The sequence below is a fragment of the Electrophorus electricus genome, chromosome 2 (genome assembly GCF_013358815.1).
Source record: "Electrophorus electricus isolate fEleEle1 chromosome 2, fEleEle1.pri, whole genome shotgun sequence".
Classification (NCBI taxonomy): Eukaryota; Metazoa; Chordata; class Actinopteri; order Gymnotiformes; family Gymnotidae; genus Electrophorus; species Electrophorus electricus.
The window spans coordinates 17,624,538-17,650,353 of record NC_049536.1 but is presented as its reverse complement, the minus strand read 5'-3'; the positions used below and the strand labels follow the sequence as shown (position 1 = coordinate 17,650,353).

Genomic DNA, 25,816 nt, shown 5'->3' with positions numbered 1-25,816 from the left:
ATATATATATATATATATATATATATATATATATATATATATATAAAAGTTGAATTTTTTTTACTCACCATGGTTTCCACCAAACAGTCACCTATTGTGGTCTTACTACATGAGATCTGAATTTCAATAATTCATAAAATGTTCATCTTATAATTTGAAAAACTTTTATAGATTGTGTTTCACATGAGATGTGCAAAATATGGCACACCAGACAAGCCATCAGGAGGCTCTCTAGTTATTATTATTAGTTACATTTATATTGCACCCTTCTCAAACCCAAGGATGCTTTATATACAGGACTGCTTTTACAATCAAGTCGCACACTCAATGAAAAGCAGCAGCCAATTTGCACACAGGAACCCACAGACACCTGGGGGACTGCTCCGGGTACAGGCAAGGAGAGGAGGTTAAGACCAGGACAGAGCACCAACACACAAACATACACCTATATACACAATTCACATTCATAAAGGACAATTTAGAGTATCCAGACAATCTACCTTCCATGTTATTGGACTGTGGGAAAACACAGACACAGGTAAACACGGCAAGGCAAACATGCTACCTACTTTGCATATAACCCATGGCTTTGTGTTTTTAAATCTAAATGGTCAGAATTCTGCAACAATGTACACCATTTTCTCATAGGTTTAAGAATGAAAAGACAATTTTACTATCATATGTCTATAAAAATGAAGAATTCATCTTACATGCTTAAACAGCACTGTCAGTTCACTCAAAGCTTTACACTTTTTTCAGCATAAATATGGGCTGCAATAATATGCACACTTTCTCAATTACCACTTTCTTTAGATTTTACCAGTCCTGGTAATAACCGTGAACTACATTTGTACGCATCAGATTTAGCAGGTTCTAGTCTCGCTCATGTCTTGTGAGGCCCTTCTGTCCTATGAGTCCAAGGGTCAACGTATCCAGACCCTGAACTACTACTGGCGGCTATATTTTTATAAATTTTAAAGTTCCACTGTATGGATTAATGAGAAAAGGCAGAAGCCAGTATTATGGGGTCTGTGTGCCAAAGACGTTTATTTAGTAGTTGTAGGAAGAAAAATAAAAAGTAATGATACGCTATGTAGAGAGAATGACATGGAGTGAAAATCTCACTTCCCCTGATGGTTAAATGTTTCTGTTCATCTTTTATGCATTTATATCTCAAGCTACCTATGACAGAACAGTGTAAAAGCACCCACTCAATAAAAAAATATATATATATATTATTATATATATATATATATATTATATATATATATATATATATATATATATATATATATATATATATATATATATATATATATATATATATCTTTTTCTCAACATTTTTCTCCTAACTCTTGTGACATTTGGGAAGAGCAAAAGGATTAAAAGAACTAGAAATTCATTTTTCCTGTTTTTTCTATGCACACAAATTAGCTGGACACACTGAAAAGCAAAGGTACATGGGTGATACATTTGAGTTTTTATTAAAGCCAGTAAAATGAAAGCATGCCTGGAAATGATCCATATGTAGTGCAGTAGTGGGTGATATCCTGATTGCAGCTGAGACATGAGATGGGAATGTGCTTTTCACATGGAGAAAAAAGGTGAGGAGCTGATTGGTAAAATATTTCCTTATAATTTTATTATCCTCTTGTGCTGTTTTGTTCCATCTCGCTGGATGACAGCATTTCACACATCAAATGCATCTGGTATGAATGGACCCCCCCCGCCCCTTTTGGACTTTAAAACTGCAGTGTTTCAGCAACGGCTTCGATCTTGCCATCCTTGCACAGAAATAATTCTATGCAGTGTTCTGAAAATAGTTGACAGATGCGATTGTATGGTCCTCAAATCCTCTACATTTGTACATCCAGTGGGAAAACAAATCAGGCAAACTGACAAAGAAACTCTCCCATTTGACTATTAATATGTATGAAACATTCAAATACATCAGTCTACAGGATTGACAAACATAAGACCCTTGTCGCCGACATGATCCCCAACTATCCAAAATTTAGTTCAGTTTCGCACTTAGCCAGGACATACACGAAGGGCCTATGAACGACACATACTAATGATAGATGAACTGGATTTAAAGTGATAAAAAAACAACCCTTGCAAATACTGAACAGTTACTATGTACAGATGCCTGGGGGGCAGGTTCTGGGGCAGAAGGGAAGATGACGATCACTATAGCAACAGCCCCATATTCAATCTTTGCACATGCACTGGATATGCACAAGTTAAAATGCCTATACACAGCTGTGGCACACACCACTAAAAGCTACAGTCATAAACTTGAGTTAGTTGTTTTTTTTCCCCCCCACTCTATTTGGTAACATTAAAATTAAACAAATAGAAAATAAGGTGCATCTTAAGCTAACACTGACAAAAAAAAAGCCACTCACAAAAATCTAAGTTGTGTATGTACAGATGCATATTTTTTACATCAGTTCACTGTGTTCGTGGCTGCTGACAGTCCACCTGCCACTCAAACCAGAAGCTGAAGTTAAGGAGAGCAGGGGAGGGTCTGCCTCTGCATAATCATGGATTGAGCTCTTTCAGGAGTGGCAGAAAACAAGCCTGGATTTTCAGTAATAGCCAAGGAGCCCAAAGATAATCAGTGCATTGTCTTTGGCAGGGAAACAAAAAACAGACCTTTGATGTTTCTATATACACACACATTATATTTTTTATATATATATGTGAGATAAGTTTAATAGAACAAAAATGAAATAGCTAAAAGGAGCCTTTCTTTTATGCAAGCATTTCATTCTGAGAGTCCAGGTTTCAGGTCCTATATGTGATGGGTCACCTATTTGTAATGGGTCACCTATATATAATGAGTCACCCAAACAGGGATTACAGAACAGTCATATAGGTATATGACATTTTTCCCCTTTCCTGCAATCTCTGAGATATGTTACTGCACATCTATTAAAACACACAATGAAAAGACCATGACCTCAAAAAAGTCTATTAGAAACACATGGTATCATAAAATCATAATTTTAGAAAATATTAAATAGGTTTAAAATAAATATTGTCACATTATCAAGTGGAGATAAATACTGCCTTGCAAAAGTATTCACATACTATGAATAACAAACTAAATTCATTACATTTTACAGCCCAACCATATGTATTAATGTAATTGTTAAATAAAATTATTTGTAATACAAAGCCACTTTAATCTGAATACTTTTGCCAGTCAGTGCATCAGGGTGAGAAAACAGCACTATCATCAGGACTAAGTCATATCTAAGTAGAAGCACCTACCAAGACTTTTTAATCACCTGAATACCAGATATGATGCCATAAACCTTTATCATCACAGACATGATCCCAAACCATCCCAAACTTAATTTCCACACTTAGCCAGGAGCACACAAACTCAACCTAACAAAACAAAAACTATGAAATAAACTCTGTAACAAGGCCAACCAAATGAATATGTAAGCAACACTTAAAGGGTTCTGACGCACAGTAGAGGATATACCTCCCACCCCTGGCTGAGCATTGTGAAGTGTTTGTTGGCTGGAGCTGCAGTAGCTATGTGGAAAAGGAGCAGGACTGTGTTAGGTTGGTGGCAGTGGCTTTTAACAGCATGCTACTGCTGATTGGATTTTGCAGTTTCTTGGTGAAGGAGATGGTCCAGGCAAGTGCCGCCGCCCCCATGCTGTGGTGCTTCAATTCCAAATGTTGGAACACCTCTTCCTTCCTTCTTCCTCCAATTTTCTCTCTTGCTCCTTGGCTGTGTTACACAAGCTGGTAGCCTGACCCAGAGGTCTGGTCATATTCTATTATGTACTGGGATGTCCAGTCTACAACGACAGGCCGCAGCAGACCACAGCAGCGCAGCTCAAAGAAGTCTATGAGGTTTCGCATACACCCATGACTGCAACACACATGGAGAAGGACTGGTATAAGTATGATGAACAAATCACCATTTCTCCCACTACATATGTGCTGAAACTCACTTGAACGGGCTCTCGATCGATGTGGCTGTGACCTTGAAGTGCTTATACCGCCTGGCATTCATCCGTTCATTTGTAGTGATGCCCAGACCAGCAATCTAGACAGAGAACACATAGAATTACACAAACAATTCTTGCACACACAGAGATAAAAATTTGCTACGTATTGTCCACCTCACCTGGTACAACTGGCACATAATGAGGACTGCCACCCACATGAAATGGAAAACACTATTCAGAAACATCCAGAACATCCAGGGAGAGCATGTGGCAATCTGTGTAATGTAGATCCAGATACCATCTTTACCGTAACTGGTTGCACAGTGGATTTTCCAGTCTAGGGGAACAGAGGATTCAATATTATAGCAAAACTTCAAATTACGCTGCCCTATACTTGTCATTCACATCTCTATTCACTGATAGTTAAGGTCTCAAAGTGGACCTGCTAACAGCTCACCAACACTCCAATTGTCCTACAACACCAGATGGCGACTAAGTTTATGCAGCATATTTTGACAAATCAAACATTTGACTGCTGTCTCCAGTGTCTCATTGTGTACAGTGAGTTCAAATAAACCTCGCATGTGGAAAAACGTGTTTGTGTGTCAGGGAGAAAGGTCTCTAACTCACAGCAAATGCAGCCATACATCATCCAGCAGATCATACACAGCAGAAAGAACAAGTAGCCCATGAAATATCTGTGATTCCCACTTCCTGCACACAGATAAGAGAAAAACCAGGTGAGAGGAAGTCATTTTTGCTCTCTTTATTAGTGTAGAAGCCTCAATAGACACCCAGTGTTTGGGCTCAAACTACATAAAACGAAAGTCTTTAGGTGAATGACATTATACCTTTCTGTAACACAAGGAGAATGGATAATATCTGATACTAACTTGATTGCGATCCTGAGAGAAGCTGAAAGCACTGATTTTCAGTGAAAAGAAGTGCATTATGTTTCACAGCCCTGAGGCTTTTATCACAGTGTGAACAGTACTGAAAGTTTTAACTGCCATAGAGCTGCACCTTCTTCCAGTAGTCATGGATTGGATTTCTTATTTTACACTCGTATAGTAGAGAACTGAAATCAGTATTTACTAAATATGCGTAAAATAAATATGAACAAATCTTAAAATCTAATACATAAAAATGTCTCAGTCCTTTCCCCCAGTCCTCTCTAGTCCAATCCCTATACTTCCTGCAGAATGTCAATTTATCCTTGATGTTTTTCTTGGAGAGAAGTGGCTTCTTTGCTGCCCTTCGACACCAAGCCATCCTCTAAAAGCCTCACTGTGCATGCATATGCACTCAAACCTGCCTTCTGCCATTCCTGAGCAAGCTCTGCACTTCTTCAATGCAATTGAACCTCTCTCCGTGAAGTTCTTGATGATTCGATAAATGGTTGATTTAGGTGCTATCTTATGCCATTGCCTATGAAGCCCTTTTGATGCAAGGCAATGATGACATCATTGATGACATGTGTTTCCTTGGAGGTAACCATGGTTAAAAGAAGAAGACAATGATTTCAACCACCACCACCCTTTTAAAGCAACAACTCTGCTCTCCTAATCAGCATGACAGAGCAATATCAGCTGCCAAGTCCTCGTTAACACTTTCTCTTGAGATAACGAGAAGATCACTTAAATAATGTTAGCCACTTAAATGATGTTAGGCCATTTTGTGGCAGGGCTGAAATGCAGTGGGTGGAATTCAGTAATTTTTGTAATTAAGTTAATTTCATGGTAAGGAATGACTTTGCAATTAATTGCAATTCATCTGATCAATCTTCACAATCTAGAGATAATACAAATTGCCACCATAAAAACTGAAATAGTAACTTGTAGGCAATTTATAAGCCCTCATTTAAAATTCTGGTTAAGAATTGGATGATTAGTGTAGTACTACAAAATCAATGTAGTTCCCTCAGTGGACATGCCTGAGATAATCACAGTTCTCAGTCCTTTTGACCTTTGGCCATAGTTAATTGTTGCGCAAAATGGTTGTGTGCTAATTACTAGTCTAACCTCACCTGCACTTCACGGAAATTATTCTTTTGAGCTTTGCCTATGTGAACTCTTCTTGGTTTCTTTCAATTGTTATTTGTTTATAAATTCATTCTCTTTTGAGAGTACCTTCTCCCAAGGTTTCTTCCTCATGTCATCTCAATCAGTTTTCCTTGCTGCGGTCACCTTTGGCTTGCTGATTAAGGATCTTAACTGTTTTTTAAAAATCTATAAATAAAACTGAATTGAACTGAATTTAAAGGTTTTAAAGGAGCAGAGGTCTGTTTTTCTTAAAGTGTACTTTCTCTTCTTCCTTCAACTGATCTCTGATAGCCTCTCACTAATATATATTGTCTGCTTTTCTATACCATCAAATCAAATAAAAAAAAAACTAAGCAAAAACACTTGCGTGCAAAAAAAATTACTTGTATACAAGAACCAATTACACTATGAAAAACTAATCACTCATGAGAGGAAAATGATTCTCTGAGCACTGATATACCATATAACAATATTGGTTATGAGAATCCTAACCACTCACATCTCGGGTTACATCTTACATATCTGAGCTTACTAGTAGGAAGAAAGAAGAGTCGTGTCACATTTTCCCCTCACGTGAGAGTAGCTCACCCAAGAGTGGTTTTCCTTGTGCAAGTAGTAGTTCTTGTGTACTTCTGCAATGAATAATTGTTTCCTGCATGCAAGTATTTTTGTGTGCTTCCAAATGTTTGATCTGATAGGATGTCATTTTTCTATTACTTTTCTACTACATATGACTTCACACAGTGGGAATCATTCTAAATTCTATTTAAAGATACAAGGACACAAGGATGGTAACAGTGCATCTACCACCTGAACAAAGCTCAAAAAGCCAAAGGACTTTTTAAAATTATGTAGATCACTGCTTTAGCCTCACCCAAACATGATCTTAACATGGTCTAAAACGCCATCATGACAATGTGTGACATTTCATATACATCAGAAGAAACACTGCAAATTTAAAGGGCATTTAAAGTTAGTCCCATAATATCCATCAAAAGATTAACTTCACAACTATAAGGGCACAATGATTAAAGACCCATGTTGTGAAGCACTTGGTAGCGTTGTTTCCATACACAGACAAATCTTCTACTAAGGACCATGAACCAGGCTTAAAGCTGAGGTTAATCATTAAAAGTTAAGTTACAAGCTAAGGTGAGTATAAACAAGAGCACACTGAGACCAGACCAGATCAAAAGAGCTTCTGGTACTAGGGTTAAGGGTTAAATTTGGGGAGCTCATCCTTTTGGAACTCACCTACACAGTTTCCTACCCATGGGCAATGGTGATCAAACTTGGCAATGCATCGGTTGCACACTGCACAGTGCTTGGACCTGATGGGCTTCCGTATCTGAGAAGTGCATAGAAAGTCTGATGGTCAATCGTTTATAAAAATTTGTTTTTTTAAATGGTTGTGTAGATCACACCATTTGATTCCCAGGAAATGCACATTTAGACAATGAAATGCTTAAATAACAATGTTAAATTTCAGAAAGAATAGCAGCATGATGCTTACTAAACAGGTACTGCAAAATATGCTCAGATCCAGACTTCCTGTCTCTGCCAACTCTACAATAGTCTGGGTAAGAGAGAGAATGAGAGAGAAATTGTGATTATTTTAGAGCTCCAATGGCATGAATATGGTGACACTGCTGTAGCTAACTGTAAAAGGCTCACTGACTTCAATCTGAAACTTATACAGGATATTACAAGGACTAATCCAAATCCCATCTGACAGTTTTTTTTTTTTTTATAACTTGGCATGAAGAACTCATATTTAAGAGCTTGAGAGACTCAGGCTAAAATAAGGACCAAGCTGGAGCATCATCTTATAGGTATCGACAGTCTCAAATACAGCCATGCAGGGTCCAGTGCACTGTAATGAGGCCTGAGCAATAAGGTTCTTTACTACAGTCCATTCCACAACACACCTCCATATCAAGACACACATATTCATTCAGGGAAGTGGCTTGATGTCTTATGTTCAGAACACAGCAGACCAAAATTCTCCAACATACAATTGCAATTATCTACATCAGTACGTTGCTATCTGCTGAAACCTGGCATTGTTTGTTGGAGAATGTTGGGTCCATGTGGTTTGGACTTTGGAGCAATTAGGAGATAAGATCCAGTTGCAGAGAGATGGCTAGTTTCAGATTAGCTTTGGAGTTTCACCTTTTTCTTTTGCTCCTCAGAAGCTTTGATTATTCCAGGGTCAGACTTCCAAGACTTCCCAAAGTTGTAGAAGAGAGCGAGGCTATTGAGCAGGAAGGGCAGGTGGATGGTAACAAATGGTAGATGTGGGAGGAGTTAAGGACACAAAAGGCTGTTGCCAAAGCAATTAAATGCCAGATTCCTTTCTACGTTTGCAAACATGACTGACATATTATTACATAACCACACTTTAAAAAACTCAGAAGGGCCTCCATCATATGGATACAGGATCTTTTCTTGCAGAAAACTAACATGCAAGCACACTACTTGGTAACACCTCTATGAATCAATTTCAAATTAAATTAATCAACATAGCAGCCAATAATGTTATTGCTCTCTGATTTAACAACTTCATGTGGCCTGTGTATACAGTTTGTTTTAACACAGTAAGACGTTAGTGATTAAAGTAATGGTGAATGAATAATACTAGTGAATTTAATCTGCAGGGAGCTTTATTCTTCCTGCCTGTCTTCCAGCCTGCTGTCTGTTTCAGTCTCATGCAGTGATTTGACCGGGAGCATTCTGTATGTCAAGACGGACTCAGACCAACACAGAGGCCCTAACATTTAGACTTAGCGCCAAACTACCTGCCCAACAACAAGACATACAACAGCAAACCTAAGAATTCCCCAAATAATATCCCTATTTACTGTGCAAACTAGAGTGATGTTAATTAGCATTATGACTAATTAGTGGTGGTGTTGGTTCACAGTCTGAAGCACACAGGGTCTTTGGTGTCAAGGAGACCACAGATGGAATAAAGATTAAACTGGGGCTAGTGTTTTGCTAGCAGTACTGAATTACTAATTTAAATTAAGCATATAAGGAGAGAGAGAGAATTTGATAAAAAGGATATTATTCCAGAACCAGTAGAACCAGGTGATGTACATCCAGAATTTTGTTGCCAAATAGATTCCCAGGGGCAGGGCACTATGCATGGAGTGATCAAAGAAAGATCTAGACAAAGAGAGAGGGGCAGGGGGGAAAAGAGGAGGGTGTGAGATTAAATGGACTGACATCTCACATATTTCTAATTTTTTATGACCCACATCAGCTGGGGAGACCTTAGATATTTAGGATGAGGGACAGTCCTGTTTTAACAAAACAAATCTATGCACATACTAAGCAAGATCCATGGACATGTGTATCATACTTGGAGAGGAACTGCACAGCAAGCCACACTGCTGCATACATGATTCCCTTTATGAGCCAGGAATCAATGTCCAGGTCAGCAATGAAGCCCACCAACCAGATCACCACGAATGGTGTACCCAACATCACCTTCTGACGGAACTCCTGAACACAACACAGTCATACAAAAACACCCACAGACACAAATAAACATTTACAGCAACAGTGAGGAAGAGACTAAGTTAAACAGTCTGAGCAGTCATAAAAACACTCCTCTAAACAGCAAAGAAAATGCAGGTACTGTAAACATTAAGGGCTTGTTTTAAGTAAAAGAGCTCAGAGAAGATGCAGAAGTACATGTTTATAATGAAAAAAGTTTTTGGGCATAATATGTTTCAGTTCTACAAGTCTCTGTGCTTCTGAAGATTGACTTCTTTTGTAAAGATGTTTATTGCTTGATTTGAAGTATTTTCTTTCATCACTACACCCACAGCATGCACTGATTTTAATTAGGTAACATTAATGAGGTAACATTAGCAGCTAAATAACCTTGTCCATTTTAAGCCTTTTCAGGTATGAGGGGCTATCATAGCCTTTGGCCTGTCTGGCTTCCTGCAGATGGTTAATCATCCACACATTTTTCCTCTGTTTTGCCAGGTCCAGAGGTGTTTCTCCCTAGCAGAGAACAACCAGCATTAAACAATATATCATTATATTAGTGCAATATATTACTTTGGACCATGTAGATCTGAATTGGTTGAGTGTGTCTGGCATTGCCCACGACAGAAGCACACTGGCCATACCTTAATATTCTGTGCATCTACATTAGCGCAGGACTCCAGCAGCAGGCTGATCACAGTAGTGTTACCTGCCAGCACAGCCCAGTGCAGTGCAGTGTTCTTATGGTACTTGTCACCAAGATTCACAGACACGTTAAACGTCAACAATAAACGAGTTGGGTCCACACTATAGCACAGAAAGAAAGGGGACTATTTGCACTACTGTTTAACTTTAGAACAAAATAAGCAATACTTAAAACCCAAAAACCACAGAAAATCCCAGACCTGTGTGTACGATAGGCAGCCCACATCAAAGGAGTCATACCATTTTGGTCCATCATATCAACATCCTAAAATATGAGAGAAAGGGAGGGGAAAAACCAAATGAAAATAAAAACAAAATAAAAACTTCAGTATACATATGACAGCTGTAGCTTTAAAAAGCTTTCATACCAAAGCAAATTTAATTCCATGTATTAGGAGTTTTAATCTCCCCTTTTCAAATTTTAGCAATAGGCCTGTCAATTACGAAATTGTAAACATCACCTGGTTGTGATTATTGGAAACTGATTATTGGAAACAATCATAGATTTCTGTCCCCTAGCTCTTGCCTATGGGTGCAACATGGCAGTTGTTAGCTGACAAAAGTTGCTAGTGATAAGTAACAGACTGTCCTTAGGTGCTAAATTTAAGTTTAAAAGCACGTTTTGGAACACACATTTCATTGTGTTTGTCTCAAACATTTTATCAGAAAAAACGCAAGGAAATGTAAAACATCTTAAACAATATTGTGGATGCTTGGTTGTTATTATCTAGCAATTCTAACAGTAACAAAACACGGCTAGAAACACAGCTAAAAATAAGCATCTTTACAATAATCACTTTGAAATTTACATAGTAAACTAAACACAAGTTCTAATACTGACCATATGACATTTTCCTTCATTTAATCAGTGCAAACACCACCATTCAGTGAGGCCGTACCTCTAAATTTAGGCTACACAAAGGGGTAACATATAATAAAGTGCAGCATGAAGATATACAGTATAAATTTATACATTTTTATAATTCAAGTTTATTTGGCAATATATGTAAAAACAGAATTTCGATACGGACACTGTCAAAATGTTCAAATTCCATAATTTTCATAACACCCCATAATTTGGCAATAATTTTGGCACCCCTCAACCCAGCCCTCCACCTACTTGAGAAAATGGCATAGTATTGCCATGACGCGTTTCAAGATAGCACACAGTACCCAGCATACCACTAGCAAATGTTCAGTGTTTCAACAACAAACTCCACAAACCAAGCGCACACATTTTATTCCAGTGGGAGATAAGAGATTGATGCATAATATGGTCCACGGAAACATTAATACGCATGTACTAGATTGAAACTGAATTAAAATCTGTTCAAATTAAGAGTTAATCAGTTAAAAACTAATTACCATTTTCCTGTAATCTAGGTAGTGCTTGATTAATTTTAACATAATTTAACAGAAGTTCACTCCTCTACAACACAATGGGAGTAGGTCTGACCTCTGATGAGGAAGAGACAGCTTATAGAGAGGAGGTCAGTTCTCTGACACAGTGATGCCAGAAAATCTGCAATGTCAACATCAGTAAGATCAAAGAAGCTGATAGTGGACTTCAGGAAGCATGAAAGGAGCAAATGTATCACCATCAGTGGAACTATAATTGAGGGTAAGAAGCTTCAGGTTCCTCAGTGTAGACATCACAGAGGACCTTACATGAGTCATGTGGTAAAAATGGTTCAACAGTGCCTCTTCTACTTCAAAGGTTTGTGTGGCGTGAACCCATGCGTATTCTACAATGTTTAAATATGGCATCCTAAGAGTCCACCAGAGGCATTAATCTAGACTAGACTTACTTCAAGTTAGCAAGCCCTCAACTCCGGCACTACAGCCCTCGCAGCAGGGCAAATGGGTGACGTTATGGCGAAATAGCCGAGCTTCAACTCGCCCACAGGAGCACTACACCTCCCCAATTCACGTGTCCAACAGGTCTGCCCCGCTCAGCGAGGCACCCGTTGAGAAGCCTGTTGAAAGAGCTCTGGTTATAGGGGACTCTATTTTGCAACATGTGAAATTAGCTTAGCCTTTAGGGACACAGCAACAGTAGTTAGCTGTATACCAGGGGCCAGGGCACTGGACACTGCAGGTAATCTTAAGGTTTTAGGCAAGCATAGGTTCTCTAAAATATTAACATAGGAGCTAACGATATATGCCTTTGTCAGTCAGAGATTAAAAATAATACTGAAGAGGTGTGTCAATTGGCGAAGGTGATGTCCGATGCTGTAGTATGCTCTGGTCCCATCCCAATGTGGTGCGGCGATATAATGTAGTCGGTTATCTTCACTGAACTACTGGATGTTCAAGTGGTGCTCACAAAACAATGTGGGGTTTATAGATAATTAGAAAACATTTGAGGACAAGCCTAGCCTTTTAGAGCAGGATGGAATCCATCCTAATAGGGAGGGCACTGCTCTCCTTTCCTGTAACATAAGCCATACTCTCATGACAGACCTTGTTATTCTATGACAATCCAAAGCAGAGGCCAGGCAGCAGACAAAGAGGTTAAACCAATCGTCTGCTGGTCGCTACGTTACGTCACCCAAGGTTCATCATACTGTCACTGTGACTGGAATTCTTAGGTTTGCCAAGCAGAAATTCAGAACACAAGAAAAACATGCCTTAATAAAATTAGTATTAAAGTAACTGAATCACAGAACACTGCCTGCAACATTTATCTAAAGCTGGATTTACTAAATGTTAGATCCCCAACATCTAATGCATTCATGATAAATGAATTCCTAACAGATCATAGATTTAATGTACTTTGCCTAACAGAAACCTGGTTCAAGCCAAATGAGTATATAGTTTTAAATGAAGTATGGCTTTCTGGCTACAGCTACGTACACCGCCCTTGTCTAACTGGCCGTGAAGGCAGTTATTTATTCTGACACATTAGGCATAAACCAGAAAGCTGGTTATGATTGAGTCTTTTGAAATTATTTTTACTAGCATAAATAATGTAGCCAGCGATAAGCCCACCTAGCCTCTTCCAATAATTGGCATCTACAGGCTACCAGGATCCAACTCAAAATTTATTAAGGAATTTGCAGATTTCTTTTCTAATCTAGTCACTCTAGTAGAAGGAGCCATTATTGTTGGTGATTTCAATATTCACTTTGATATTGCCCAAGACTCTGAGATCAGCTTTTAGTTCTATATTAGAATCAATTGTTTTCATCCAATGTATAAGAGAACTCACACACACTGGTTGACATGCACTTTATATAGTACTGAAATACGGTGTAGACATAGAGAACGTCGGTATACTACCCCAGTCGGATGCCATCTCAGACCATTCCCTAATTTAATTTGAAATACGTATAAGCCACAATATAGTAACCTCGCCTCACTGTCATACCAGATGCATGATCACGTCAGCCATTGCACCTAGATTTATTGCGATTCTCTCAGATTTACCATTTGCCACTAGGGTACCCTCAAACCCCACAGAACATGATCAAATAACTGAATGCTTAGAATCAGCATTCCGCTGCACACTCAGTGATGTTGCTCCACTTAAGAATAAAAAAAAATTGGGAGCAAAAAATTAGTACCTGGTATAATTATCACATTGGCAATTTAAAGCAAAACACTCAAAAACTAGAACATAAATGGCACCAGTCTTTCAGCTTGCATGGAAGGAGAGCCCTCTCAAGTATAGAAAAGCACTTATTAGCGCTCGAGCATCTTATCTCTCAACCCTAATAGAAAAAAATTAAAATAATCCTAGATTTCCATTTCTAATAGAATTACACATCTAACTAGGAATAAAACTGAGCCCAATACTCAGATTACAACATCAAACAGTAGTAATGAGTTCATAAATTTCTTTAATGAGAAAATTAAGCACATTAGAGAGAACATTTAAGAGTATTAACGTGACATCAGACAGCTACTTAAAGATCAGAAAAACCAAACCAGAAATGACTAGTATCCTTTACACATATCCAACAGCCAGAACTTGCATCTCTGATCTCATGCTCAAAATCCTCAACTTGCTTACTAGATTCACTGCACACACGTTCTTAAGGAAATCCTACCTGAACCTTTACTAAACTCCTCCTTGAACCTTGGCTACATTCCTACATCATTCAAATCAGCAGTAATCAGAACACTCATCAAAAAAATGTAACCTCGACCCATGTCCGCTGTCAAACTACAGGCCGATGTCAACCCTTCCAAGATCCTAGAAAAAGGTGCAGTACACCAGCTAAGATCATATTTGCATTAGAACCACATACATGAAGTATTTCAGTCAGGTATTAGGCCTAATCACAGTACAGAAACAGCACTAATTAAAGTAGTTAATGACCTGTTGGCTTCTGACCAGGGTTATTTCTCTTTGATTATATTGCTTGATCTGACTGCAGCATTTGACACTATAGATCATGGATAGATAAGACTTGAAAATGTTGAGATTAGGGGAACAGCCCTTCCCTGGTTTAAATCTTACTTAGCTGGTCACTACAAGTTTGTTAACATAAATGTAGACTTCTCAGCATACAACAAGGTTAGCTATGTTGTCCCACAAGGATGTGTTTCAGGGCCTTTGCCTTTTTCTTTATACATGCTACCTTTAGGTGACGTTATACATAAACATTGTGCTAGTTTCCACTGCTACGGTGATGACACTTGGCTATATGTCTCAGCCAAACCAGAGGACATATATCATCTTAGTATTATTGAAGAATGCATAAAAGATGTCAGACACTGGATGTTAAGGAACTTTCTCTCACTTAATCCTGACAAAACAGAGGTGCTTCTATTAGGCCCAGAGACAGCTAGGTCCACTCTCTAATTATCTAATGTACCTCAGTGGTCTCAGAAACACATCTACCCTAAGAGTTCTTGGAGTTATTATGGATGTCTTAATGGTACAGCCAGATAGTAAGTGCCTAAACAGGCTTCAGCTAGTTCAAAATGCAGCATCCAGAGTTCTTACTAGAACTAGAAAATTTGATCACATCACTCCTATCTTAGCTACTTTACCCAGATAAAATAATAACCTACAAAGCACTGAATGGTCTTACCCCACAGTAACTCAGAGAACTCCTAGTGCAATATGATCCATGTTTGCTTAGATCAAAAGGTGCAGGCTCTTTACTAGTACCAAGAATAAGAAAATCTACCACAGGGAGCAGAGCCTTTTCCTATAAATCTCTCACAATATGGAATAACCTTCCTGTAAATGTTTGAGACTCAGACACAGTCTAAATATTTAAGGCTAGGCTGAAAACCTATCTGTACAGTCAAGCATTTTATTAACTACTTCTCATCTCAAATAAAGGTGTAGATCTGGGGGTCCATAGGCATTGAGAATTATGGTAAACTGGGACGTTATGATGCTGTCACTTCACTTCTCTTTTGTCACTCAAGTCTGTTGACTGAGAGCGACAGAGTGCTTATGTTCCAGGATGCCCTCATGCCAGTGCTTCCTTCAGACTCTATCCTTCTAGTTGTGCTGCCATAGCTATATCTGCTGGAGTCCATCTTTGCACATTACAGTTCCCCAAATTATACACCCTCATACCTGGACATGTCTCATAATCCAGTCTCTCTTTCTACCGAGGTACACCTACCCCTTATGTCATGACGTTACTGAGCCTCAACCCATCTCAGCTGCCATGGCTACTCCCACAAACCCCTGATGTCTGCTGCTGTAGCCCACCACACCTCCACCCTAGCCAATTAGTTTTCCGTTGCCCTTGGTAGACATTCTCTTTCGTGATGGGTTTCTGATACATGCACACAATCGGGACACGACTAGGACCTCAAGAAAATTGGACTAGACATTATTTATTTATTTATTTATTTATTTATTTTTCTCTTATGTGTTATTATTGTAGTGATCGTTGTCAGCCAAAGGAGGATGGCCCCCTCTTTGAATCTTGGTTCCTCTCAAGGTTTCTTCCTCGTGCCCTAGGGAGATTTTCCTTGCCACTGTCACCCTTGGCTTGCTCACTGGGGGTTTGAACTTGGACATTTGTAAAGCTGCTTTGTGACAACATCTGTTGTAAAAAGCGCTATAGAAAGAAATTTTGATTTTTAAAACAACTCCACATAAACTACACCTAAAATAAGCCTCTTCCTTTCCATGATGTCCAAAAGTATTGGCGATCAAATTATTCACTAAACAAATACATCCATGACTGCAGTTTCAATAAACAATGTCAAATGTATGCACTGCAGCTTATCTGGCTAGAGTTGCACAAGCAATGATGTCTACATTTTCATTTAAGTGACCTCCATTTGCCGAAACAGTTTCCCATGATGCTGAGTGAGTATCAAAAACTCTCATGAAGTAATCTGATAGCTCTCCAAACACCTTGGTACTCATAGGTGTGAACAAGCATCATTCAAAGAAAATGGCACTTTATGGCCCAAGAGCAACCATGGAATCTAAGAGGGTTTTAGCTTTCTATTCAGGAACACTGCTATATGACTAATCTGTATTCTGTGGTAACTAAAGGCTTGCATATTTTGTGTAAGGTTACAAAGGAAATGAACGCATGCTTTTGTACAAAAACATGAGCAAGCAAATAAAGATCTTTAACATTCTATATACTATTTAAGCATGTCATGCAGTTGCTTTGATGGCAATTTAATTTTCTGTGACAAAATCCGAAGTTATCTTATACCGGAAGCAAGTTTTAAAAGGACAGGCATCATTGCTGTGGAAATTAACAAAAAAAAACAAACAAACCCAAAACCCATGGTGCATTCAGTGAGGGATTTCTAGATTACTCATGTCTAGATGTAGGTGACTCATGTCTAGAAGCAGGTACTTTTATTAGTTCTATGAAATTTTATGTGCCTAGATGGACTGTAATTTAAGAATATTTGATGCCATCAGGGTGACTGATTATGCAAGATCGGGCCTGCCTGCCTGCGGGACATTCTGCACTCTCCCATATACAGTGTGTACTTGTAGGGTTTGTTTTGCAATAGTGCACAGTATGCATGATGTGCACAAGACCTGTGTAGGGCATACAATGTATCTACAGTATGCAAATGTCTGTATATTTTCTGCCCTTTTTGGACTTTAGCACATGTGTATATTGCTTTTTTTCTCCAGCTAGCATTCTTCTCAAAAACATGTAGTAATAATACTCCTTACAGTCTGGCAGAAATCACCTAAGCTTTTCACAGTCTTACTTACTTCTAAGTGGGACACGACAATGACACTGATTAAATTTGACTTTGATTTGACTGCAGGAGTATGAGTACCTGTCCTTTAGCTATGAGGTAAGCCACAATAGAGGTGTGTCCAAATTGGGCTGCCAGGTGCACACAGCTACAGCCCTCTCCATCAATCAGAGATGGGTCTGCCCCATACTTCATCAGTTGGACCACCATAGAGAGATGGCCCTGTCTGCATACCCAGAAAGAAAAAAAAAAATGCAGAAACTTAATGTACTGAAAGCATAGATGGATAAATAGCTCATTCATGTCTCTCTCTCACACATGCCTTTCTTTCACACACACACACACACACACACACACACACACGGGCGCGCGCGCGCACGGACCTTGTAGCCCAGTGCAGAGGTGTTGAATTGAGGTCTCCTCCGAGCTGGTCCACTATGGCACCTTTGGAAATGTAGTATCTGTTCACACAGAGTGCAAATCAACATACACCAACAATCACTTCACTTCAATAAACAGTTTATAGAACATGACCACATTGAAAGACCAATTTCTTATTACATGTAATTGTCATATAATCATATTCAGCTGTACCACGAATAAAAGTCCTGATCAACTATCACCAAGCAGTCACCTATCATCTAATACTGCAGTTTTGTTTTTTATATCAATGCACTTTATAAAATAATTCTATCTAGCTTGCTTCAACATTTGAATATTTAACATGCAAATGTAACCAGTGATGCTGGTGTGTATATATCTCTACAATAGTCAGCTAGATATTCAAGACAGGGAGAGACTTACTTTACAAGATCTAGGCGATTATTGATGGCAGCCCAGTGCAAGAGTGTGACGTTCTCTTTATCTGGCTGACGGACATCATACCCTGCTTCCACCAGCTCCCGACACCTCTCAAATATCCCATACCTTTAGAATCACATATAGATGCACACACACGAATGCATGCACACAACAAAGAGAAAAGCTCAAATAATATTCAGAAGCTTAAGATGGCATGAATCAGTGGAACACATTTGAAACATATGAATGAAATATTTTAAATTCTAGTGCTTAGCTGCTAAAACCATAAAATATGTGAAACTAGTCTCAGCACCAATTGCTGATTAGAATCACATTTTAGCACCAGCACACTCTTAGTACTTTTAGTACTTTTCACTTTTAGTGCAAGCTAATAACACTGCATTCAAAAAGAAATTCAGTTTGTATTTTATATAAATTTGATTTACTTGGTTAAGTATTTTTTGTGTCATCAGTTAAACAAGATACAGGACAAAGAGCAAAACGTTAGGTGCAAATAAAGAAAAATGAATTTACCCATTGGCTCTATTCCACACAGAAATATAGTTTGAATGATCATTTCTTCAGGGTTTGTGAGAGGTTATGGAGTCTGAAGAGTTGGTCTTATTTGTAAACTTGATCAGTGGGATACAATGGTATTGATTAATTTCTAACAAACTGAATAAGAGATTGAAGGTTTGGTCCTTTTTCTTTAAATCATGTGCATCAGAATATATTATTTCACCTCTATAAATGACTTACACTCTCCTAAAGGAATGATAAGGAAACCATCTTACAGGTATGAGTTTAAGAAGTTATCAAATGAGATTAATAATGCCTAAAATGCTATATTTAACAATAATATAGGACTAAAGCAAAACAAAACCTTTCTGAATACTTAGAAGAGAATGACAATAAAAACAGCAATGATGCATGATCAGACTCTACAATCTGTGTTTTGAGGCAGGAAAACATTTGTGGTATAAAAGTAAAAAATAAGTTATTATACTACATAAAAAAGTATATAGTAGAGTAAATGCTGAAATTGTGAAAAGAACAAACTTTACTATGGAGGAAGGGCCAAGGATTGATGCATCCTGCTTGGTGCATGAATGCTGACAAGTATATGATAAGAGCATAAATGTAATTTAGAAATAATTCTAAAACTGGGCCCATCGCATAGTTGGTAGTGAGAGTTGAAAGTTGGTAGTGTAGATGTTTCTGCACAAATCCCACATCACTTAGGGCAGAAAACATTCAACATGCTTATGTACAGAATGTTCAGATATGATAATATAGTGGCCTTATGGATCTGCTATGTTGGTAGAAGCAGAAAACTAGACACATTTGTTTTAATTTTACTGTTCCACTTGCTTTTACAATAAAATTAATATGGAGAATCTAACCTAATTAAGGATTCTTTATTCTAAGGTCTGTGTAGGAGCTGTAAGCTGTAATGGCTACTAAGGAGCTGTAGGAGCTGTAAGCTGTAATGGCTACTAATCTGGTAGACCTTTGTAGAGCTCTTTCTCTGAGGCAACATGCGGGCAAACAGCACCTTTTTTTGCAGTTTCCTGTCAGAAAACTAGCTAACCTGTTCAAGCTTAGCCACATGCCCAAATCACAGCACTTTTAATTGTTTTCAGTATAGGTCTGTCTGTACTGTGTGGTGAAGATAGACAACTTATCCCTCAAATAAAACTTTGGTCTGGTCAGGGTGGGCGTTCTCTCACCCCTGGCGCACAAATAAGAACCAGCACCCCTCTGGCACCACAATGCCTAGCAACAAAGCCATAAATGGCTTAGGTGATGGCTTATCATTCTTGCCAACTAAGCTTTCCCCCTTCTCTTCAAAAACTTTGTAGGTGTCAGTTTAGTCTAATATAAAAGTAGGGATCAGTGACTGTACAATCAGGCAGGGAATTCCCTGAATAAATAAATCAAAGTGGCCAAGATGTCTGCAGGACATCACCAGCTTCAAACATCCACACCGCGACAATAGAAGATCATCACATGGCTGACACCTTCTACTGCAGGCATGAAAAGCCCAGCACACCACTCCTTTTCAACATCTCACTGACGCCCAGCTACCCATTCAGCCTGCACTGAATATCTGCAAGGAAAATTCAACAACTCTTCAAAAAATGAAAATTGAAGGCGGCACCTGGCCCTGACAGATCGTCACCCTCCTGTCTGCTGGCCTGTGCAAACCATCTCACACCTGTCTTTACAAAAACCTTCAATAAAATCACTATAGCTGTGCAAGGTAAACTTCTGTTTCAAACACTCCACAATAACACCTATAACCAAAAAAGCCACCTCGCTGTTACCCGTCACCCTGAGCTCTGTGGTCATGAAATCCTTTGATAGACCGGCTACTGGCTAATCTGAGGGATATCACAACCCTCCTGCTGGGCCCGATTTAATTTGCTTAACAGGTCAATGATGCGGTGAAGATGGGCTCCACCTAATTCATCATTAACTTGAACACCCAAGAACTTAAGCAAGAATTCTATTCTTAGATTTTTGCTCAGCATTTAATCATCCCAGCATGACTACATAGTAAACTCATCCAACTTGGAGTGCCAGCTTCGATCTGCCATTGGATCACCTTCCTCAATGGCAGAGAGCAGCTGGTGAGGTTGGAAAATTCTCCTCAAGAACCCAGACCATCAGGCTGCACCTTCAAAGTGGTCACTATCCTAAAAACTGCAGATGACACCACAATAATCAGTCTCATGATGAATCTGATTGTAGACGGATGGTCGACCAGGCTGTATTCTGGTGCAGCCGCAGCAACCTGGAGATGAACATAGTGAAAACAGTGGACATGATAGTGGATTTCAGGAGAAGTCCCCCATATCTGCCAACACTTACCATCCTTGACAGAATTGAGTCAGCAGTGGAGTCCTTCAAGTTCCTGGGAGCTATAATCACCAAGTACCTGAAGTGGGACAACACCATCAAGAGAACCCAGCAAAGAATGTACTTCGTGCCTCAGCTGAAGAAGTTCAACCTTCCCCAGGAGCTAATGGTCCAGTTCTACAATCCCTTTATAGAATCTGTCATCACCACATTCATTACAGCGTGAGGCAGCTCAGCCACCAAGCATTCACATTCTGCAGCGACATTAACAGACTGCAGCGCATTATCAGGTCTGCAGAGAAGACCGTTGGTGTTAAGCTGCCCACACATCTTAAAATCACAGCTGACCTATCACAGCCTGGCCATTACGTGTTCCAGCGCCTTCACTCAGGACCGGCACTTTGTCCAAATAAGGATCAAAACAACCTGTCTACAAAGGAGTTTTTTTTTCTATATGCCATCAAACCCATGAATAGTTGAATACCACAATGCACAAAATTCCCCATAATATATATATAATTACACACAAACATTCCAAGGTGACAATACTTCACCTTTACCTGCCCCAATGTATTTATTTACTTTATCATTCTAAAACTGCATCTTCCAACAGCTGCACTCAGCACTCGTAACAGTTGAAGGTTTACAAGTATGAATGTGTCTGTGTGTGTACATGTGTGAGCACATGTGTGTGGTGTCTGTGGTACAAATGTCTCTTGTACTGTGTATAGGCAATTGTGTGGTGTGAGCTACTGTAACCTAAAACAAATTCCTAGTTTGTGCAAGCATACTTGGCCAGTAAAGCATGTAAAGCATTCTGATTCTAATTTGCATTATTCCTCATAATCAGTTCACTTGTATGTTGCTTCTCATGTTTAGTGTAAAAACACATCATTAACCACTCCTAATTGTGTTACTTATAAATCTTAAATGAACCAATTAGATAAAACATATTAAAATAGTTTGTAACTTCAAGAAAGTAGGAAAGGAATCAATCCATTTTTGTTCAATTGCTTCATCCTTCCTAAGGTTTGATAAGTTTGTAAACTTCCTTCTAAGACCATGAGGTAAAAAATTATTTAAGAAATATGACTATTTTATTATTTTGTTTAATTTATTCATGGTGAACCTCATTATAATACCTTTCAGGATTTTTTTCCTATCTTGAAAACAAAGGGCACTGAATGTGCATGAAGAATGGCATCACTTTATTTTGCATGTACCTAATACACATTCTGTTCAGGAGAGAGTTGAGATGAAAGATGGAAGGTACACAGAAGAGTGGGTGTTAAGAGTCTCTAAGCTTCCAGCAAAAATTCAGCGAGAAGAGACCAAGACTACTTTGTTTTCTTTGAGAATCCATGCAAAATCGCCTCTCGCTTTACTTGGTGTTCATCAGAATTTGCTCATCACAACCTTCTCATAACTTACACTTGTGACCAAGTAAAGCCACCTTAAAACTTCACTTTCTGTCAACATCAATCATGTGGCTGGTGAAGTACAGCTTATAAAACCACTGCTACCAAGACTTGCTTCTGAAAGGCCTCTGACTATCTGATAAAGCCAACTTCAGAAATCCAATCCAGGGGATCAAGATTGTGTCACTTTCTATCTGCCCACATTGCGCACACAGGACTGTGAACCCACAGTGTGGCCGAAAGAAGATTCTTTGTTACCTGTCCAGACAGGTTGTCTTTGTCGAGCCCAACGATTCACAAGGCAGACCTTTACTGTTTTACCGCATCATTATGTCATATGCTGATTTATAGTTTTTCCAGAAGTAAACATACCATCCAATTGTCCTGGTTCCGCAACATTCGTGGTGGACCTTGTAATTCGCACGCCTGTGCTGGCATGACTCTATTCGTCCTCATATATTTCAGAGGTAGGAGAACTGTAGCATTAGGAGTCTTGCCCAAGCACTTCTACTGGCATTAGTACTCTTTGCATTTGAACCCTAGTCTCAACCACTATGCTATCCAACTGTATAAATATACATACACAAACTGCACCTATTTTCTTCTCAGTTGCTGTCATTTGTAAGGCACAATTCTACATCCTATGCTGACAGGGGTGTCAAATTAGGAATGTTGTATTATACTCCATGACAAGTGACTTGACAAACCACGTTTTTTTTCTTTTAATTTTGTAGAGTTTGCCTAGGCTTTGAGAGACAAAATATTATTGTTGGAAGTTGACAGTATATTTACATTTGCACACCACTATGATGTTCGCTTTTTATTTTAAACAGCACCATTAACATGTTTATTATCACATTAATTATTTCATAATAATTACATAAAGGAAATCTGTCATTTTTGCTTTTTTGGTGTTTTAAGGGTCTAGTAAATTCCTTCCAGCCTAAGCACTCCAGCATAGCCACAGGGCCTCAGCATGTTAATGCAGCTGCCACCCTTATAATAGGGGACCACCATCAATAATGTGAAATATCAGAAATTCATAGTTCACTGTGAGCCCAATGTCAGTATCTGAGTTAAACGATAAACTGCCAACAGTACTGGTTGACCACATAACACTGAAGCAGCTTATAGTGCATGTTTGCAAGAATGATACAAGAAAGCAGGAGTCTGTGTTATTAAAAAGGGACTTTAATGACCTCCAACACAACTAGAAATCTCAGTGTTCAAACATTTATCATTGGTCCTCTGCCTGCATGGACAACAAATATTTTCTCAAGGCTACTTGGTTTAAACATATGGCTACACAAAAGTTGCAGGTTAAACAACATGAACTTTATTGAAAACTTCAACCCGTTTTTTGGAAAGAGCGAATTGTTTAGGTGAGTGGGACTACAAACAAACAAGACGGCTGTCAAATCCTTAAGTTCTCTGTTAATTTCCTCTCTGCGTAATCCATCCACCCCCCACCAGTGACGACATACTAGCACAAGCATCCAAGGACTAGATTCCACCATCAGATTTTATCACTCCAGAAGCATGACATCTGTACCCCCATGACTCTGTCCTACAAGTATTTAACCCCACCTGAACCTCCCAGCAACAATAGAGAAGTTGGTACAGACTGGGATGAGGCTTTCACTTTCACTGTCAGCCAGATCTCAGATCCAATGTAAAATCTGACAAGCTCCTCCTCCGCCTCAGTGTCCACATTAAGGAGATTTTCCCAGTTCCTGCCGTTACATTTTTGCCAGCAGTACCTTTATTCAAAAGAAGCTTGGACCCAGCTGTAAATTTCTGTAATCTTTCCCATTCCGGTGCTCATCAGAAACAGAAAGTACATCTCAGATAGAAAATGTGGCAAGTCTGCATTATGTAACATATGAGCCACAGTGTTATTAAGATAGCTCTTCTTAATATTAGGTCACTCATGAACAAATCTCATTTAAGGATTTTATTATAGCCCATGGCCTTGATTGTTTTTAACTGAAACATGGTTAAATGACTACTGCCACAACCGTATTAAATGAGTCAGCACCACCAAACTTCAACTTTATTATTTACAGGTACATCTGCTGTATTTAATGGCTGAAGTAAAACTGTACAACTGAGGTACAGCTGCTCTATTTAATGATTCTTTCCTTCATTTACATCATTTGATCATGTCTATGCAGTTCTGACAGGGATATAAAAATATTACTTGTAAGGGGTCAAAGGCCTCCAAAGTACAGTACAAATTTTATTGATGAATTTACAGCTTTACTATCTTACATTTCCATTGATTTCAAACATTTTATAATTGCTTGGGATTTTAATATACACATTGACAATCCCAAGGACAATTATGCCAAGGAACTCTGTGCCATATTGAACTTTTTGGTTCTCTCTCAGCATGTGGCTGGGAGTACACACTGTCATGGTCACACTCTGGATTTGGTTATATCAGAAGGTCTCAACATACTTCTTAACTGATATGAGGGTGTTATCATTTAAGGATGTAGCTTAGTCATATCATTACTGTGTTCTTTGATATGTGGGCCTCAGAACACAAGACCTGATGTGTCAGTTTTAAGAACAGGTTTATAAATGACAGCACAGCTACACCTTTGTGAGCAAAATGAGCATGACACCATACAAATCATCTGGGTCTGTTCATGCCTTGTTCAACTCAAAAGTTGTTAGGTGTTATGGAGGAAATTGCTCCATTTAAAGCTAAAACTACTTCAGGTAAACAAACAGCACCATGGAGAAATGCTACTGCAGTTCAAAGTAATTCTCAATCTACCAATGAGCCTGTGACTAGGCCATCACCATGTAAAACATTCATGAGAATGTCCAAATTTAGTGCAATTAACAATTTTGTTAGACACAGTGAGGCACCTTAAATAATCTACATGCAGCCAGGAGACCTTACCTACTACCTTTTTAACTAATAGCAGACCTCAGATAGTAAACACCCCACTTGTATCGGGTTATTTTCATAACACAAAACTGCAGCGGTGAAGTCTTTATTTAAAAGGACAACTTGAAGCAACTGGGTTAAATGATTACAGACCTCTCTCATATACATTGTTTATTGGGAAAATCTAATTGTTTTCAAGCTACTTTCCATTTCCCATATGCAACTGGTTGTCTAGATCAATTTCAGTCAGTTCTGAACTCACAGTTCTGAAATCTACTGAGTTCTGAAACTGCTCTAATCAAGGTAGTTAATGTCATTCTTTTGAATAAAGATTCATGGAAGCAGTCTGTTCTACTACTACTTAGTGCAGCCTTTGATACTGTGGACCATAACATTCTTATAAGTGGACTTGATTAGTGGGTTGGACTCTAAGGTCCAACAGTCCTAAAA

At 38.7% G+C, this 25,816-nt stretch overlaps 1 protein-coding gene across 1 annotated transcript in view; it reads right to left on the bottom strand.

The window, feature by feature from the left end:
* Positions 1–1,620: 1,620 nt before the first annotated feature.
* Positions 1,621–25,816, bottom strand: part of zdhhc17 (zinc finger DHHC-type palmitoyltransferase 17) — a 40,029-nt gene continuing 15,833 nt past the window's right edge. Inside the window, exons 3-17 of the mRNA XM_035523491.1 lie at positions 18,188–18,310; positions 17,767–17,844; positions 17,465–17,609; positions 10,426–10,490; positions 10,165–10,327; positions 9,911–10,036; positions 9,384–9,526; positions 9,087–9,187; positions 8,192–8,316; positions 7,533–7,595; positions 7,274–7,367; positions 4,608–4,691; positions 4,157–4,314; positions 3,981–4,075; positions 1,621–3,898 (exon numbers count right to left, since the gene is read on the bottom strand). Of these exons, the coding sequence (XP_035379384.1) occupies positions 3,760–3,898; positions 3,981–4,075; positions 4,157–4,314; positions 4,608–4,691; positions 7,274–7,367; positions 7,533–7,595; positions 8,192–8,316; positions 9,087–9,187; positions 9,384–9,526; positions 9,911–10,036; positions 10,165–10,327; positions 10,426–10,490; positions 17,465–17,609; positions 17,767–17,844; positions 18,188–18,310 (1,702 nt within the window). The 3' untranslated portion in view covers positions 1,621–3,759. The remainder of the gene's footprint in view (positions 3,899–3,980; positions 4,076–4,156; positions 4,315–4,607; positions 4,692–7,273; positions 7,368–7,532; positions 7,596–8,191; positions 8,317–9,086; positions 9,188–9,383; positions 9,527–9,910; positions 10,037–10,164; positions 10,328–10,425; positions 10,491–17,464; positions 17,610–17,766; positions 17,845–18,187; positions 18,311–25,816) is intronic.